We start from the raw sequence: 18,761 nt of genomic DNA, 5'->3' as shown, positions 1-18,761 counted from the left end.
ATGGAACATAAAAGTTGCAGTGTAAAACATAACACATTAACATGGAGCTGATGAAGTTAGTGTAACAGCTTTAAAGTCAAACAACTTAGCAGCATGTTTATAAATACATACTTTTACATAAATACATTAAATAATCTGGAGTCCTAATAAATAATTGGTAATAATTAAAACTCAAAGTGCACATGCATGAAAGCCTGTTGTTAACATGTGAGTCCAAAGACCAAACAACAGGTGAGGCAGGAAGCTGAAACTTGTGAGTGAGTGTGCTGATCACAGGCGCTGCTGCAGCAGAGCAGACATGTGCTGCTTCACCTCTCCTGGATCTGCCAGCGAGCAGTCCAGGACCATGCCCCTGATTCCACTCTTCATCTTAGGAGAAGGAATGATCTACAGCACAGAGATTTTTTTCAACACTTTGTTTTTTACAGCTAATAGCTTTTGCAGCTTGGTATCAAAAGCTAAGGTACCTTCACATATATTTTGCATCTCTCCAAAAGAAATTTCCACTTCATTGCAGTCCTCTCACCATCAGTCAAACTGATGAACTCCTCTGTCTGAATCAGATCAAACAGAAAAGGTGATGTGGCAAAGCTATCAACCACTGCCATTCATTTACTGGATTGTGGAGGTTCATCTGAGCAATAGCTACAAAATACAGAATATTTACATAATTTTGTAACTGACATCTGAGCCATACAGCACAGGTGTAGGAGCACAAGGTTTAGAACTGAGACTGGAGAGTCGTCTTTCTATGAACTGATACTTACTGTGCATCCCAGAGCCTTTTCTGCCACTGGGCTCCTGAGGCTGCAGGCGTGCAGAGTGCCGGTGTGGTCTGTGAAGTCCACCAGGAGATCAAAGCCTGTAGTGGCTGAAACAATCTGATCCTTTCCTGGACATAACTGGTTGGTGCAGCTGTTCAAGTCCTCAGTCACCAGGAATTTGCATTTCGAGCTGAAGCAAAGACAAAGCAATACGCTGCTCTTTGTTCTTGTTCAAGGAAGTGGCTGTCATGGTTATAGTTAGTAAACAATGTGTGAATTTACCACCGTGTCTTGATGACTTTTGAAACAGACGAGTCGAGGTCGAGCTTGGAGATGAAACTATATGTGATGCCAAATAAAGCCTCGGGATTCTCTCGGGCCTTCTGCATCAGCTGGCTCACTGTGTAAACGTCGGTGATGGACTCTACTGCAGACCAGAACAGCAGCATACATGTGTACTTAAAGGGCACTTTCTTAGGTACACCTGCTCAAAAGCTCATTAGCACACATCAGCCAATCACATGGCAGCAGCCAAATGCATTTAAGCATATAGACATGATCAAGACCACGTGCTGAAATTTTAGGAATCATCAGAAAAGGGTGAAGATGACTTCACTGCTCTGTTAGATTCATATGACCAGATCTTGGTCCAATAGAGCACCTTTGAGATGTGGTGGAATAAATCATTCACACCATGCAGGGCTCTAGAGTGCGACTAATTTGGTTGCAAATGTGACCAAATTTTTCAATGGTGCGACTAAAAAAAAATCTTTGGTCGCACCAGTGCGACCAACTGTTCGGGTGACAAAAAAAAAAAGAAAAGAAAAAATCTCTGCAACTCTCCGTGTGGTCAACAAAAGACACACATTATGCCCCTATCATGGACTAAACCAATCAGAGATAGTCAGGGCCGTGGTCCAGTTGAAAGTGCAGGTGGAAGAGAGAGGTGAGTAGCTTGAATAAAGCGATATCGATTCATTAAATCCTGAATTGACTTTTAAATATAAACTGTGTTTTGCCGGAAACGCCAGATTCTCAGATTAAAGCTCACAAAACTATTTCAACAACCACCAAACAGCAAATGAGAGCAGGTACACGGATTCCACACAAAGACGTAAGCACAGATGGACCCGACGCATCAGAATCAGCTTTCTCTTTCTCAGCTTTCTCACCAGACGGCACGTAGACGGACACGCTGTCGGGGCCGACAGCTCACTGATTCTGATGCGTTGGGTCCGCGCTGTCTTTACGTCTTTTTTGCGCTAGATTCTGAGCTGCAGGTTTTGTCTCTCTCCAACCAAAATTCACCGAGCCAGCAGCAAAAGAAGCAGCAAACAGGTTGTCAGAGGAGGCCGAGATGATGATTAAGTTTAACATTTTCTACAATATTGCCAAACAGTGCCAAAGCACTTTAAGCACAAGATTGTTAGTTAATCATTTACAAATGAATATTGTCTGTATGGACTGCAATTTCCCCCCAAAAAAGTGCACATGTAAAACTGCAGTGTTAAGCGATGCGGTTGAAAAATTTGAGTGTGCCTAACTTCAGTGCAACCATGGCAAAAAGTTAGTCTAGAGCCCTGCCATGGATGTGATGCCGGAAAATCTGCAGTAACTGTGTGATGTTGTCATGTCAATATGGACCTAAATCTCTGAGCAACGTTTCCAGCAACAATTACGGTGGTTTTGAAGGAAAATGGGGTTCAACCAAATTACTAGCAAGGTATACTTAATAAACTGTCACAGTCTGCAGTCTTTATACAAAGAAAATCCTGATGTGTTTCCACTGTAAAATAAAGGAGCCAGGATACTGATATACTAAATATTAAAGAAAGAAATTCCTCCTCAACAATTTAATCGGTGGGAAAACATGTTTTCGGACTGGTAAGTCATATTTTCTATGTTGTTTAACACATCTAGATGTAACTACCAGGGAATAAAAGCTAAAACTTTTGATCTCACACTCGCATGTCTCAGTGCACGGCAAAATCAAAAATTTATTGGCATCATAGTCTAAATACCTCCTCTGGAAACACTCTTAAAGCCTGAAAATCTTTACACCAGAAGGTCTCTATGTGGACTGAGAAAAAAAAATAAATGAATGAACTATTGGTTTTCATTTTCAAGAAGAAAAACAGCAGCTAGTGTAACTGTGTGGCTTGGTAATGTGCTTTTAATGAGGAGCTGAACTGTCTGTGCTACCACTGGTCAGTGATGGAGGTCTAAGCCACAAGTTAGCCGTACTCGTCCGTCAGATCCTGTTAGTTTTGCTCTTTTTAGGGGATTCACCAAAAGTGGGAAAATTACTTTATGATTTGATAATAGCATCTTGCATTCACCTTTTAAACTTTCCTATATGCCCTCTGTAACCGAAAATATAATTATTTAATATAATATAATCTTTTGCTTAAAGATCCAAGACAAAAGCAGGGGAAATAACAGCTTCAAAGAGTCTTTTACATTTAGATGAGCAGACTGACTTATATGAATATGGGGAAGTCATGACAGGAACTCATTATAACTTACCAGGGACATCCTCTGGCATGTCATCTTGATCCAGAGCTCCAGACTCTGACACTTCTTTAGCATAACTGAACAGCAGGCTGGCCTCTCGGGTGTCTGAAAACAAATTATGATTGACTCTAGCATGTTTCTCTCCCTGCACAGCAGGAAGGAAAGCTCCATTTCTTTCACTGTCTACCATGACTGATTGGTTAAGTCCAAAACCAGCATTTCAGTCTTGTTTTTGATCAGTTACACCATTTAAATCTCTATCAGAGCCTGTGTTTTTGTAAGTGCCGCTGTGATCTCTTACCAGGATTGACAGTGATAATGCTTTTCGAGTTAACGGTTGCCACCATGCTGCTGCGAAAGCTGTCAAAGCTGATCTTCGCGTCGGCTATGAAGAGCACTTGGAATGAAGAAAAACAGTTGAAACAACAGAAAACCATCTTAAACGCAAACACGCGGTTGGATCTCAGGTAACCACCGCTGTTTGTCTTCAGCTCAGTATGCTAATGGGACATGACGGGCAGGAATAACAGTTAAATAAAGATTCATTTCTGCGGCGGAGAAAGAGCAGCAGCCCTCAAACCTACCCGTCTCCCTGGGTATCAGAGGTTGCATGAGCTGAATGGCTTCTCTGTCCCAGCTGTGAGTGAGACAGAGGTCAGGGAGTCACTCAGGGAAGAGCACAGTCAAAAATCAAACACACATGTAGTTCAGAGGGGCAATCTAAGGCGTTGTATCGCTAATGTAAATTTGTGGTCGCTTAAGGAGACACAGCGGTGATACAAAAGGCAGTAAAGATGGAATATGGCACAAAAGCAATAGAAGTAATAAATCTACGTTCATTTTCCAAATTAATAAATGCCTTTGACACACCAGATGAGGGGGAAGGAAGAGACGGAGTCATCAAAGAGCCTCACTTCCAGCCTCTGCCCTCTGCGTCCGTCTGAAGTGGTGAACTGCTTTGTGTCTCCGATCTGAAAATGCAAACACGGTCGCTTGAAGTTCCTATCACACTATCTCCCTTTCATGTGACACTGAGATCAGGGCGGGTCTGGCCCGTGTGTGAACTTTGGGGCCATTATGGTGAGCTGGTATGTTCCAAAACCAACAACCATTCACCATGAAACCACACGCACACAGACACAGTGTAGCCTAATTGACAATTTATAAGATGTAACTGAAAACTCAACTTATTTGATCGCTCACTCATCACACTCATACACATCAGGGTTCCCACCACAGCGTCTGTCTGACAGGTTATGTGACTTTCCGTGACTGACTTTAATAATCCAACATCGAGCCACTTTATAACAACCCTCCCTCTCTTTTCTTGTTAAAGTTGTTTTTCAGCTCAGGAAACTTTTAACAGACTATTTTCCACCATAGTTCAGTTTATGGTAGAGGAAAAAACAAAACCAAACAAACACCATCTAATCAATGTGGGAGCAAAGTTGGAAAATACATATTTTACTAACTGAAAACCACCTCTTAAAATATGAATACATTTAATATACTCAAGTTTATATGATTGCAATCTGTTACTTGGCAAAGAATCTACTAAGCACATAAACATACTATAAATGTTTCTACTGAACGTTTTTTACTTTATTGCATTGTCTTTGGAAATCTAAATTTTTGAGCACACTGGGTCAAACCAGGTCAATAAAAATTTGGTTGATTATCGTTTATTTATTTCTTCTTTAGTGTCAAACTAAGTTTACACAACCTGTGATGCTACAGAACAAATAAACACAGGCTGTCAGTTCAATGTGAAAATCCTAGGTGATTTTCAGAGAAGTTAACCATCTGACCTTAACCTGGAGGTTGACGTCACTGAGATTTGAGATCATATGAGATTTTTAGTAGATGCACCTATGGCATGAATTTCAAAATCCTGTGTTACCTGGTTCTCGAGTTATCACATTCACAACTTTGGGTGTCTAACAGGTGGGGTACGACAATACTCAGTCAGCCTTTTACAGCTGAGGGGCAAAAACTATGTTTAGCAGATGAACAGTATCTGAGAATCTAGGAAACAATCCAGCAAAGACCTGACAGAGTATCTGAGAAACGCTTGATCCATCTACAGTTCACTGAAGCCTCATCAGAAATGGTCTCAGTGCAAGTGTCGCTGTCAAGAAACAATTCTTAAGGAAGGGAAACATGGAGAAAAGGCTGAGGTATTAAAATTACACAAGAACTGGACTAAAAACCCAACAGGTCTTCTGGAGTGACAAAGATGAATTTGAAATGTCTGGTTCAAATCATCATCAGTAATACTATCAGTCATAGACTGGCCTCTCCAGAGACCCCACCTCAACATTATTAAAGCAGTGTGCGATCATCTTGATGAACAATGGAACAATCGGCAGCCAGTTTTGAAAGTCCTTCCAGAAGCCTGGAGAACTGTTCCTGACTACATAAAGAAAGAAAGCTGCCTAAGAGAGTTCAGTGTTAAAGAATGACGATGAGCAGTGGCACAAAACTTTTGCACGCTAATATAGAAAGAGAGAACGCTTTCTTTCCCACTTAAAGAGTCTTTAAAATGCCATTATGGAAAACTGGGAATGCTTTTGGAAAGGTCATTGCCTATTTGATTGCTGAGAATTTGAATATAAAATAAAAACTACTGTAATAATTAAACTGTAAATATATAGCTGCCAGGATTTGGCCACAAAACAAAATCCAGAAAAATGAGTTCAATAATCAACATTTTATGCCACATTCTGCCCACATTTTTTAAAAATAATCATCTTACAGAGACTTTGAAAGCCATTGAAAGTCATTTTTCAAGAACTCAAATATTTATTTCCCTAGTTGGTGTAATGTTTATTGCCTTTACTGCACATTGCAGCAGTGTTCTCAGATCTGTCCATGCATGTATAGAAAAGCATTCTGGGAAAAACAGGAAAAAAACACTAACCTCAGTAAAAGCAGGTCAGGTGGGTTCATGAAAATTTCAGCACAATAAATATGTAAATAAAAAGTCTTTGTGATTAACAGCTTACAGCACTCTACACAAAACCTTAAGTGTATAAAAGGTGAACTTTTCTCAAACTCCTATGTAACACTGAGCGACTGAAGCCTTAAAGTGTCCTACCGATTTTACAGCAGCAAGTATATTTATCACCGAACCATCCAGCTTTTGCCCGTTGGCCACTATGTCTCCCAGAGAGTAGAAATCTCTGGAGTCCTTAACAGGCAGGTGAATCAATGGCAGCAGTCTGTCAATGGTGTCCATATCAGCACACAGACACACCTGGGAATGAGCCTCCGTCACCAGCAGCCTGTAGTGGCTGAGACAGCAGATGCTATCATTACACATTACTCCCTGTTACACCGTGCTTTGCACAGTGTTACATTATGTTTGCCTCACTTGCCATCAGCTACCTAAAAGCACAGTAAGGAGAACATGCTTCTTAGATACCATCTGTCTTAAAATGCTAAATTACCTCGGTGTTGCAGGACAAAATCGATCTCCTTTCTCCAGGTCTTTGGTGGCAACTAAAGGGTTTTCAATTGTGACTGGAAAGGAAGAAAAAGAAGCAGGTCTGTTTCCAAGCATCATTATGTAATTTCTATAGGCAAGAAATACATTAAAAATGTTTCAGTTCATTAAAAAATGACTTTAATCGCGAAAGAGGACAGTAAAAGAAATCTACACAACTTTGAGAGAGACTTTCTCACCACAGTCCCCAATGTTGAAGCTGCTGGCCAGCCCGTTGACATAGGCATCATTTCCCCAAGTGCTCACGTTGATGAAGAAGTCCGGAGAGTCTTTAACAGTGAAGCCAAAGGTGAATCTGTCCATACCAATATCTGTATTTCAGAAATGGAGGGTTAGTTTAGTGATGCAGTTCAACGGAGAAAAAAAGAAACGTAAAAATCACCACCAGGAGAGGGCGCTGGTGTACAAGACACAGAAGTGCAGAGGAGGAAAGTTGAAAATAATGATGAAGGTGCACTGATAGAGATACAGCCAGGATACGAACTTTTTCTGTCAGGGAAGCTTTTGACGTCAGTTTTTCCAATGATGATGCCTGCCACTTTCTGGAAAACATTACAAGGACAACGGAGTGCATCATACTATTTAATCAAACTCGCTAAAACAAGCCTGAAAATACACTGGGCTACATTAGGGTATAAGCCCTAGGAGAAAAAAGAAAATAAAGGACATGAAGTTTAAAAAAAAATCAGTTGAACTCACTGAATGAGAGATGTTGGGATGCAGCTCAGAGATAGCGATATAGGTGTGAGCAGCCATTTTGTTTATTCATAACCTCTGCACGGTCTATAAATAAAATAAAAAATAATAAACAGAAGTCGGGAACTGGGCTTCAGCTCAACCTCTGCAAGACGGTTTCAGCTCTGAATACACTAAAACACACTAAAACACAGTGAGTAATGTGTAAGAGCTACATACATTTACTAGCTAAATTTAACCTAATGCCGTAATTATATAAGTAGCAAGGTAACACTGGATTATTTTTAGTCATTTTAACGCTAAATTTGATTCAAACAGACTAATATTACAGTTCTACTCTAGCCTTAATACTAATTAATTTAAGTCTCAGCATGTTTTTTTTTTTTTATCGTTTGCTGTCTGCGGTTTTTACCTGTCTCCAGCCGTTTTCTTGTCACGTGACATAAGATTTTCGCGGTAAAGCTGTTGCACGCGACGGTATAACGGAGCTTTGATGCTGCCTTCATTGTTGCTGGAAATTTCTGCATTAATACAGCTGCGTCTTCAGGCTACAATACACACACAAACGAAAAAAATACTTACTTTAAAAAATCTCCTTTCATAGTGGCATACATTAGTAAAACGTACAGAACAACTGTTAGTGTGAAGTAGGAGTTTTCTTTATTATTTCATAATAAAGGTTTTATGCCGGTTAAAATCACATAAGACTTTACTGTCATTGTACCACTATCACATGGTCACCGCACAACCCAATAAATAAAGAAATACAAATAATACTAATGATAATAAATATAAAAGTCTTAAATACTGTCATATAAATAATCAAATGCAAACATAAAATATTAAAGGAAACACACACACACACACACACACACACACACACACACACACAAATATATACATGCAATATTATTCAAGTCTTTTAGCAGCTTCACTTCACTGGTCCCCTACGATGTTGGTGGCCCAGTTTGGGCAGTGGGGCTTGAAGATGTCACTAATTGGAGTTGCAGGATCCCAGTGATTTTCTGGGCCTCCTTGGTATTCCTCTGTAGTGCCTTCTGAGTCGGTTCTGAGGTAACCCAACCTTCCTCAGGTTCCTCATGAGATCTAGGCATTGCTGAACATTGCCAGTGACAGCAGAGGCTCAGGATCCTCTGAGAAGGGGACACTGAGGAATTTAAATCCAGAGATACTATCAACAGCATGCATGTTGACATTTAGTAACTAACTAACTTCTTTTCAACTAAGCATAGCCCAACAAGCAACAAAATACGTACGTGCTACTGAACTCCTCATTAGTTCAACTTCTTTATTCAGAAAATACAATATGAATTAAATCTATTTCCCCAATTTAATCATCATTTTACATTCTGATAAAAAACACTGACTGTTACTATAATTTAAGCAAATCATTACTGTTTCACCTTTCTGCACTTTAAACCTACTCTTTCTCAATTTCACTAACTGATCAGTTGCATTAATCTTGATTTCGTAATAACGAACACAAACCAGGCTCTATTCACCTAATGTTTTGTTAGTTGCTGTTTAATGTTGCGCAAGATGAAATCTACAGTTTCAACACGCATTCAGTGTGGTAAACGCCGATACAGCTGCGCAAACATGCATTGAAACAGGAGTAACAATGAAACTGCAAAGGACACAATGGCTGAAAGCTGTCAGTTATGCACACTGAAACACGCACACGTTTTATTTGAGTCATCTGTTCTAGTGTCTTTGTACCTTAGACTTTAATATTAGCTTGATGATCCTACCCAGCTATCATTCACAACATGGGATTTGTGCTCAGACAGCCATGCTGAGATTAATTTGACAGCTTCCTGGTTTGTTTTGATAGCACAAAGCCGTGTTTGACATATGATACTGTCTCATGTACCTAAGCAGGAATCAAAAGGTGTAACAGTAAACCCTCATTCAGCTTCACAGAGCCCTTGCTCATTTCCCGTGTTGACTAATCCTCACAGTCGGATCAGATAACTGATCCCTGTGACTAATGTTGATTTTTCAGACAGTAATGTCTCTGGTGATGTGATTTTATGGCTGCTGCTAAAAAAAAGAAGAAAAAAAAGAGAAGGCGGGGTACAGTAGCAGTCATGTGCGTAATAACAGAGTAAGAAAACAGCTAACACAGGTAGATTATTCCTGAGCAGATAGCCTGATGTGTAACTATCCATCAGTGTATTGGTGAGCTTTGTATAATCTTGTGTAATGTTAAACTGAAGTGGTTAAATGCATTGAACTTTTATCTACACAAAAAGGAATTGATTTGCTTTTTGCAGCAGCGGCAGGCTATTCAAATGAAAGAAAATTTCAAATTCTAATTTCATTAGGGTTTTTCTGACTAAACTTGGTGAGTCCATTAATCAAAGCACTGTAAAGTGTCATCAGATAAATCAAGTGAAACTTACTGTTGGTTTGATGAATTATTCATAACGAATTCACCTGTCATCAATCACACGCCGATCAAACGTTCAACTGGTTCTTTTGACGTAATTTGAATAAACTATGTAAATGTCTATACCAAAAGCAGTCAGCTAAGGTCTTGCTTGTCACCTTCCAAAAACCTGACTTTATGCAGAGCCGAGCAGGATGTCGCATGCACGCAGTCGCCGCAGGAATGTGCTGTGATCGCGTGGCCTCTCTGCCTCAGGTCGGCTCCCCAGAGGGCCTGCAGCCGTGTGGCCACTAATCAACTATTAATCCATCATCTCATGTGTATGAGTATGAGCTCCTTTCTGTCGATGCGCCATGCATGTCAGTGCATACAGCACATCTATGTTTACTGTCATCAAAAGGACAGTTCAAAGTTCATAAAGAAGGCCTGTAGAAAACAAGAACGATAACTGCAATAATCAGAGGTGATGCTGCTTAGAAACAGATATTCAAATGACAATAACATTCATGCAGGAAATTTCATATCTTGCAGCTGCTGCATCAATTACTGTCCTGATGAACTGCCATGAATAAATCAAGAAAATTGCTTTTCTAGATTCATATTAATCTGTAAACTTACAAAAAACAACTGTTCAAACAGCACATTTAAAAGCTAATTTCATAAAGAATAATGTCTATGAATGTAAATACTCCACCAGCTTAGCTTTTGCTCACATCTCGCATGCTTCAGTGTTTATCTATTGAGCATCTTAACAGAATGAAAAGGCTCGTGCTTCACATGATTCAGAATCAAATGCATTAGAGCTCAGGCAAATAAATACATTTAAAAAACCAAATGTAACTACATGGTAGTGCAACTATAATAAATTTCTCATTTTAGATTTGCTTAAATTTTCCAAAATCAGGAGTCAAAGTCATTTACAGGTAAAAATGATTTTTCACCTCTACAATTTACCTCTTTTGAAAAGGTCAAAGAAAGTTATGAAAATACATAAAGTAACATGAATAAAAATATATTTGCATTGAAAAGGTATAATTAGGAAGACGTACAGTATGACTCAAAAAGATTTTGGGGGTTTTTTGCATTAAAAAATTATCTGAGCACGTAAAATGTGATACAATAATATATCTATCGAAGTGTTTTTACTCAAGGGTGAAAAGTTCTGTAAGCTTCAACCTCTAAATACTGCTCAAATGTTAATGTTAAAAAAAACGGTGCCCAGTATAATCAAAATAAATTAAATAAGACTGACAAGAACCTCCAGATTGTTTGTTCTCTTACAGTACTTGGATTTTTGTGTTTAAGTGTTTTTACATTGTGGTATTGCTATTTAGAGCAGCTCTAAAGCTCTTCCACTTCTTTCACAGCACTCTCCTGGACCTTATGTAAAGGCACCAGACAGGAGATTTATAGTTAAACTGCAAACCATGTATAAAACATGAGAACACTGGAGGGAGTAAAACCACCACAGACCTGCTCGGAGACCAGGCGACACAAAGACAACACGAAACCAAGTTGAAATCCTTTAAAATTGCAGAGATTCAGAAGTGCAGATCTGTGGCACCTTCATATATCCTGCATGCATCCAACAGCAGAGGTTCACAGACTGATGGTTTGATTGAAATGACCTTTTCCAATCAGGAAGTGAAAGAGCCGGTGTTTACACTATATCCATATGTTTGGTAATGTACCAAAAAATCCTGTACAGGGTTTTACATTGCTGCAAAATGCTTTACAGGAAGTGGGTAGACAGGTTGTAGTATTTAGATGGTTTGCACTCACGTGTGAGAAGGTGCCCATGATTGTGCACATGCGAGACAAGGGAGCCATTGTTAAAAAAAAAGGAAAAAATGGGACCAATCCTCATTATTTTATTGTATCCGACCATTAAAACATATTGTTCTGCGCATGGTGAGCAATATCTTGGCATAACTCAGACTTCAACATCCAACTATAGCTTTTGCAGTCGCTGGCAGGAGCCTGAGCAGTCTTTATTGGTTTCCACAAGTGGAAGACGTCCAAGCTACAAGTATGTGTACACTGTAATTTCCCTGCCACCTGTGTGACTGACTATGGTGGAGCTGCTGCTGCTGAGCCACTGGGCCTGCTCAAAGCCATCGGATCTGCCCAGCTCTGGTAGAACAATGCGCTCCGTCTCCTCGTCCTCGTGCCCAGTGAGATGGGGATGTGGAGGAAACTTTAAATGATGTTAATAACATGCTGTTGAAAAGCAACACGAAGACTGAAATCGGTGGCATGCACGCATGATGTCAGCTCCCATCATTATGCCACCATGAGGTAATGGGAGGAACACTGCGGCGTTTGTCATGCGATTGCTTCGGCTGGCTTTTTTGATGTGCTGTTAGCAGATTTAAAGTCGTGTTTTTCAGATTAAACTTTGCAGGAGTTAGAGAGGAAGCATTTCAGTACAGCGAAGACTGAAATACTGATGAGGAGGAAATAGAAATATGAAGGAAAGGAAATTTGTTGAATATTACAGCACAACAGGAGCTTTCATGAAACTGTTTTCACAAAACCGGTTACACCACTTACACACCCAGATCACGGGTGTTTTCTATTTGTGAGGCTTGCTCACTTATGGCCTTTATCCCATTTGTGGTGTGCTAACTCACAGGTTTGACTGGACAGGTGAAGAGTATAAGCAAAACTTCATCAACCATTTTTCATTATTGAAGTTAAACCAAAATGTGACTATAGAAAGGCTGTTTTCTGCAAAATAAGTTTCTGTTTCCGAGGCTGTGCGCGGCTGACTTTTAAGCAAAACCTTTAATTTTTTCTGTGAACGCAATCAATTGTAAGATTTTATTTAGTTAGGTCCAAAAATATTGGTTCCGTTTAATCAGGGTGTGGGTTATAATAGAGTATACAGTGTGGTTACAGTGATTAACATGTGGTTCGGGTTATGGAAAAGTTGTGACTAAAAATAATTTTGAAATATGAAACGACGAGGCTGTATAGAAGATGGATGTAGCTGCAGTGATGTCACTGGTTTGTAGACTAATTAAAAAAAAAATCCTGCTCCGTTAATGCATCAGTAGCAAAAACTGCACCTAACATAATGAAAATTAATTTTTTAAAAAGGAGCTTTTCCAGGAGCCTGCAGACTTTAACTTCATTTTTCTGACTTTAAGACTTACATATTTCTATTTGAGTGTTTTTAAAGTCCCAAATACTTCTTCCACTTCTTTAGCAGCAGCCTCCTCGATCTCTGTAAAGGCACCAGACAGAAGATTTATAGTAAAACCATGCAAACCATGCATAAAACATGAGAACAGTGGAGGAAGAACAGACACCAAAGATCCCCTAAAAGACATGACGGCACGAGAACAACACAAAGTCCAAGTTCTTTAAAGCTGCAGTGAGTCAGATACTGTGACATCTATTCCCTGCATACATCTAATAGCAGATTTTCACAGACTGATGATTTGGTTGAAATTACATTTTGTAAACAGGGAGTCCATGTAGTGGGTAATGCATAAAGGCAAGAAAAGAACTTGAACAATAGCTCAAGTTTACAGCTTTCACTATTTTTCATAGTCCAATTATTAGAACGAAGAGGCTGGTGGGAATGCCATTATTTCTGATGGCTGGAAGCTGGTTAGAAGTCGCCAACGTAGCAGACAGACTGACTTGATGATTGTGTAAAAAGCAAAAACGACTACTAGTTTTTCTTAAGGGGAAATTTATTGTCTGCATCACATGACAAGAGAACTCAACCAATAGTTCTTCAGATTTAATCGAACCTTCATGGTAGCATCATGTGAAAGATGGGCTTTGGCACTTTGTGCATTTTGGTGACGGCCAGAGTGTATTCTGATTACCTTTTTCAGGTAACGAGTAAAGTAAGGGATTACTATTGCAAAAACGGTAATTAGATTACCGTTACTTTCCCGTAGGAACGCTGCGTTACTGCGTTACTAAAACCGTGATTTTTTTGCAAGAATGTCTCATGACAGTGACGTAAGCGAGTGCGACGTTCGTGACAACAGCTGTGTGCAGATCAACAGTGCATCATATATCGAGTGCGGGAGAGAGTATGAGCGTGCAGCGTTTAAAGCGTGGAAGTACTGACCTTATTTTGAGTTTGATTCCATAAAAAGTGACAAAAACATTAGTGTCCGTTGTGCGTGGGAAGAAAACTTCTTTTTAAAGCGAAAAAACCCCCCTAAACTTCCAAGCAAGCACCGGGAAATTCACAGAGAAACTCGCGGATTCTTCCACTGACCGCCGCGGCACACCTGCACCAGGGTAAACCTCCGCCTATGCTACTCCTGCTTTACAGGTGAAAGTAGAGCAACAGGACCGCTAGTCTTTGATGTTATTTATTTTCTGCTGTGTTTTACTTGCATCTATTTGAAAGAGTGAGTGTAAACACACAAAAAAGATATATCTTATGTGCTGGAATGTGCAGAAAATAAGTTTAAATGTTAAACAAATTTCTTCCAGTCAGAGAATGTTGCATATAATTTAATTTTTGCTTGATGCATAAAGTTAAAAGGTTAAAACTAATAAAACAAGTTTTAAAAGGAGACTTTTCCATTTGATTACATTTTGTATGATGGATTATGCAGAAAAAGTAGAATTGGGCTGAAAGATCTATCGCTTTATCACCTATTCAGGTTGTAAATCGTGTTTTTAAAAAGTAACTAAGTAACTAAGTAATTAATTACTTTTGAAAATAAGTAATCAGTAAAGTAACGGGATTACTTTTTTGGGGGAGTAATCGGTAATTAGTTACTGATTACTTTTTTCAAGTAACTTGACCAACACTGGTGACGGCCATGTTGTTTTGCATTTTTTTGAGTCAGAACAGACCAAATTTGGACGGGAGAAGTGCAAAATTTTCAGTTACCTCTAGCATCTATAAATGCTATGAGATATACACAGATACGTGTTAATTAGTGCAAAAAGTAATAATGGAACATCAGAATTTGAGTTGCTAAGACTGGGGCTCAGTTTGTTGGATGGTCTGAAACACACAACAGGCCGTATTTGAAAGATAATTCCATTAAAAAATACTCTAAAAGCCTCTAATGGCACAGAGATGTGCTCTAGCAGCGTGCATCGACACCTATCAACAGAATCCTCGCTTCTGGAGCTAGCCTCAAGTGGCCAGTCCAAGAACTGCAGTTTTTGGACCTTTAATGCTGGCTTGATTTTCAGTTCTGGATGCTATACCATGAACAGAATGGAGATTTTCTCAGGGTAATGGATTTTAATAGTAAATTTTATGGTAATCGAGCCAATATCTGTTGAAACAGCCCAGAAAAACAGACAAACCAGAAATACTATGTCTGGAGTCCATGCAGTACTAAATCTTTTTCCTTATATGTAATACGCAGCATATCTACACACGTTCCCCATTTATCATGACTTACTGATCTGAATTTGGAAGATGCTAAATGTCTGGTATGAAGTTGTGTGACTTGGAGCGAGTGTGTCTTTTCAGATTATATGAATGAATATTTGCGTGTGTGTGTGTGTGTGTGTGTGTGTGTGTGTGTGTGTGTTTTGGGGTTTTAATATCAAGTCAAAGGGCATCACTCAGTTCAAACTTTTTATCCTCTAGGACAAAACTCCGGCCTGATATACAGCCACTGTCAATTTAATGTTACCCAGAGAGATTTTTCATCCATTCATCATTTTAACTGTGGAAAGACCTGGAGCTGTACTTCAGCTACATCAAAGCCAGTGCTGCTGTCCCAGTCCATCACAAACGTCCTCACAATATCCACTGCTTAGGTAGTTCCCCTCAGACAAACCCTGACAGAAATATTGCGCCCTAGATTTGACCCCAACGCTTTCAAATTAAGAAAGAGCCCCTTTTATTTTATATATTTTTTTGTTCCTCAAATATGTGAGAAACACATTTCTTCAATTATTGCCGAGTGATATATGAAACAGAAGCTTTCTTTTCTGTGCCGCATGTGTTCCATTGAACAATGAAATCATTATATTGTGGAGTAACATGGCACTGAGCAGGACACAGTTTCATGCGTTATGACAATAATGCTATTTATTATTGTTTAATGATTTCAGTGTTGCTTTGATTAGGTGCTGATTTTTTAGCATGTGGAACCAATGTCCTATATAAAGAATCATCTGTACTGAGTTGAAATGCAGATAAACTCCTTCTGTATTATTTACAATGGAAAACATGTTTTCACTGATTTCCTTGGAATAAAAATCAAAAAGACTGGGTATCTGGAACGTTTTGGGGATGAGTCATTTGTATTTTTGTATTTTTTTTTGCTCAAAAGCAGAATGATCAAACTGAAATTCACGTCCTCTAATTTACTGGTGCCATGGTTAGAAATCGTCAGCCTAGAGTCTTATTGTAACAATTCAAAACAAAACATGAAACCCACATAAGTTTTTCGATGCCTATCTACTGTTTATGTTCATTGCTTGGTGCGTTCAAGCGTTGCACTTTCATTCTTCTCCGTTTTGTCATCGTTACGATCTGTTTTAAGGATTTAATATGAGGAAAAACAGAAACATTCATGTTCTCAGTTTTCAGGGGCCTCGTTGTTCTGCCCCTTAACAGGAGATAAGTTTTGTCTGCGCTGTGCTTATTTCTAGAGTCCAAGCATGTCTCTGCAAAGGACGTTGAGTAGAGTCATTAGGTTTCCTCTGTTTGTGCTTATGAGTCACATCCATTAAAAATCAATTCCATCCACTGAGAAGCAGCTTCATCCATCAGAAACCAATTAATTCATCAGAAACATTACACTTTTGGATCTACATTAAGTTATCTGCCCAGTTTCCAGTGACTGACTGAAAATTTGTTAAGCACTGGATGTGTTTGCATAAAAGGGTCTAAAACACCAAAGTGCTTGTTGGCATTTTTGGAAATATGCTCACATAGTTCAGGTTTTGCCATGTGACCCTTGAACTCATCTGCCACTTTGAATATATGATGCTGTGGGGTCAAGTAAGGCCACAGGAAAACAGGTTGGTCAGTGATCCCTCTGGCAACCACCTGTGTATTACTTGACTAGTTGATGAAAGGTTATTGGAGGTTTATGGCAGTTGCAATGAGAAACTGGTTGCAGAGAGGTATACGGTGTTGCACTGAAAACCTTGCCTTTGCTTTGGCTGTTAGCACTTTGCCGAGGTCGCTTGCATGGAAATGCCGACATGTCTGTAAACATCCAATATGCTGGACAAGTCTTGAGCAATATCCAGGTGACATCCCGTGAGAACTCTAAAAAACTGACTTTTCTTTATGCAGACTTTAAGTCGTGTTTTGCTATATTACTTTATCTGCCTGCAAGACCAAGACATGCCACTCTAATCCCAAATCCTATTGGATGTCATTTAGGGCTTTTTTAAACCAAACTCTACCATTAGAGGGAAAAAGGCTCCGCCTCATCTGTCTCTTCTAGTCCTGTCTCTCCTTTGGATGCTAGTAACATCACATATGGAAGACATCAGGCTGTTACAGAGCAGCTCTCCTCACCAAACACTAATAACAGTGTGGCTATGGGTTTAATAAAAAGGAATGGAACGAATTATGGCCCCATCCTAGTCAGAGCCATCATGTACTGCAGCGCATTAGTGTGGCCTCAGCAGCCAGAGCAGACCAGCAGAGACGGGAGGGGAGATGAGTGGGCGTGGGGGGGGGGGGGCTGACTAGGAACAACCAGACTTTCCCAGCAATAACTAGTCAGACTCTTAGGGTTCAGTGCTGTGGTATTGAGAGGGGGAACACACAGAGAGATATAGGGAGAAGTCTGTGGGCAGCTAAAACACGGCCTCTGGCAGAGGTAATGGGACATCAAGAGGAGTTTGACAAAGGTTAAACTGAGTCTTCCAAATGAAATTATGAAAAAAAAAATCACGCCCATCTAGAAAAGTGAAAACATAGGAATGCCATGGGAATGGGAGCGAAGAACTTGCTAAGTTCTTAGCTAAGAACTTAAGAATGAGAGGAAAAACAAGCGATCCAGAGCTAAGGGAATGTAAAAGTGAAGAGAACTCATGCTGCAGACAGGTGATAGACCCCGTCAGTGACCCCCATAACAATTTGGTTTGCAAGAAAAAAATATCAAAATGGAACATCTTCCGCTTCTTGGCCATTGTTACCCTGCAAGGTTTGCGTAGTTTCCTCTTAAACACACACACACACAGGTCTGGCACATCCCACAGGTGCCTCAATCTAACTCGAGTGAATTGACATGTGGGGAATTTTTGCTTTCTGGTACATTATCCTGCTGAAAGAGACCACAGCCAGCAGGGATTACCGTTTCCATGAAAGAATGCTTAAGATGGTGGCATGTATCAATGTAACATCCTCATGGACCCAAGGTTGCCCAGCAGAACATTGCTGAAAGAGCACACTGCCTCTACTGGCATACCTGCTTTGCATAGTGCATCTTGGTGCCACACAGGGGCGTAATTTCCAGGGGGGTTAGGGGGGTTATAACCCCCCCAATAGTCAGACCCAACCAATATAACCCCGCCAATAAATTTATGAATTATCTTGCATAAATAGGTTGTTGATTTTTTTTACTCATTTCAGGTATTACCAGCAAAATACAGTGGAACCCTGACTTATGAAATTAATTCGTTCCAGAGGGTCTTTTGTAAGTCAAAGTTTTCGTAAGTCGAAGCAACTTTTTCCATCGCCTTTTGAGTGAGGCGATGCTGGCCTAGACGAAGTTCTTGGTGGAGGAAGAGGTGGCGGAGGTGGTGGAGGCTGAAGAAAGCATATGAGCATCACTCGAATCACTTGCAGAAAGTTTTTTCGGCCCCATTATGAATGAACGATAGGCTAATTGCTAACTGCAACAACAATACGTCTTTCACGTGGAACAGCGAAACGCAAGTACGAAAGCCAAGAGGT

General features: G+C 39.8%; 1 protein-coding gene across 1 annotated transcript; it reads right to left on the bottom strand.

The window, feature by feature from the left end:
* Positions 1-152: 152 nt before the first annotated feature.
* meiob (meiosis specific with OB-fold) lies at positions 153-7,928 on the bottom strand. Its single transcript, XM_084938122.1, has 14 exons — positions 7,892-7,928; positions 7,483-7,566; positions 7,268-7,325; positions 6,963-7,094; positions 6,728-6,800; positions 6,376-6,571; positions 4,149-4,249; positions 3,863-3,915; positions 3,580-3,675; positions 3,291-3,383; positions 1,047-1,191; positions 768-954; positions 468-554; positions 153-387 (listed from the first exon to the last, which is right to left on the bottom strand). The coding sequence occupies exons 2-14, from the start codon at positions 7,537-7,539 to the stop codon at positions 271-273; spliced, it is 1,395 nt and encodes a 464-aa protein (XP_084794248.1). The 5' UTR covers positions 7,540-7,566; positions 7,892-7,928; the 3' UTR covers positions 153-270.
* Positions 7,929-18,761: the final 10,833 nt, after the last annotated feature.

The sequence above is a fragment of the Perissodus microlepis genome, chromosome 8 (assembly GCF_051167445.1).
Source record: "Perissodus microlepis isolate ML-2025 ecotype Zambia chromosome 8, ASM5116744v1, whole genome shotgun sequence".
In the NCBI taxonomy this organism is placed as follows: Eukaryota; Metazoa; Chordata; class Actinopteri; order Cichliformes; family Cichlidae; genus Perissodus; species Perissodus microlepis.
Note: the sequence above shows the minus strand (reverse complement) of the source record. Positions and strands in the feature narration are given on the sequence as shown.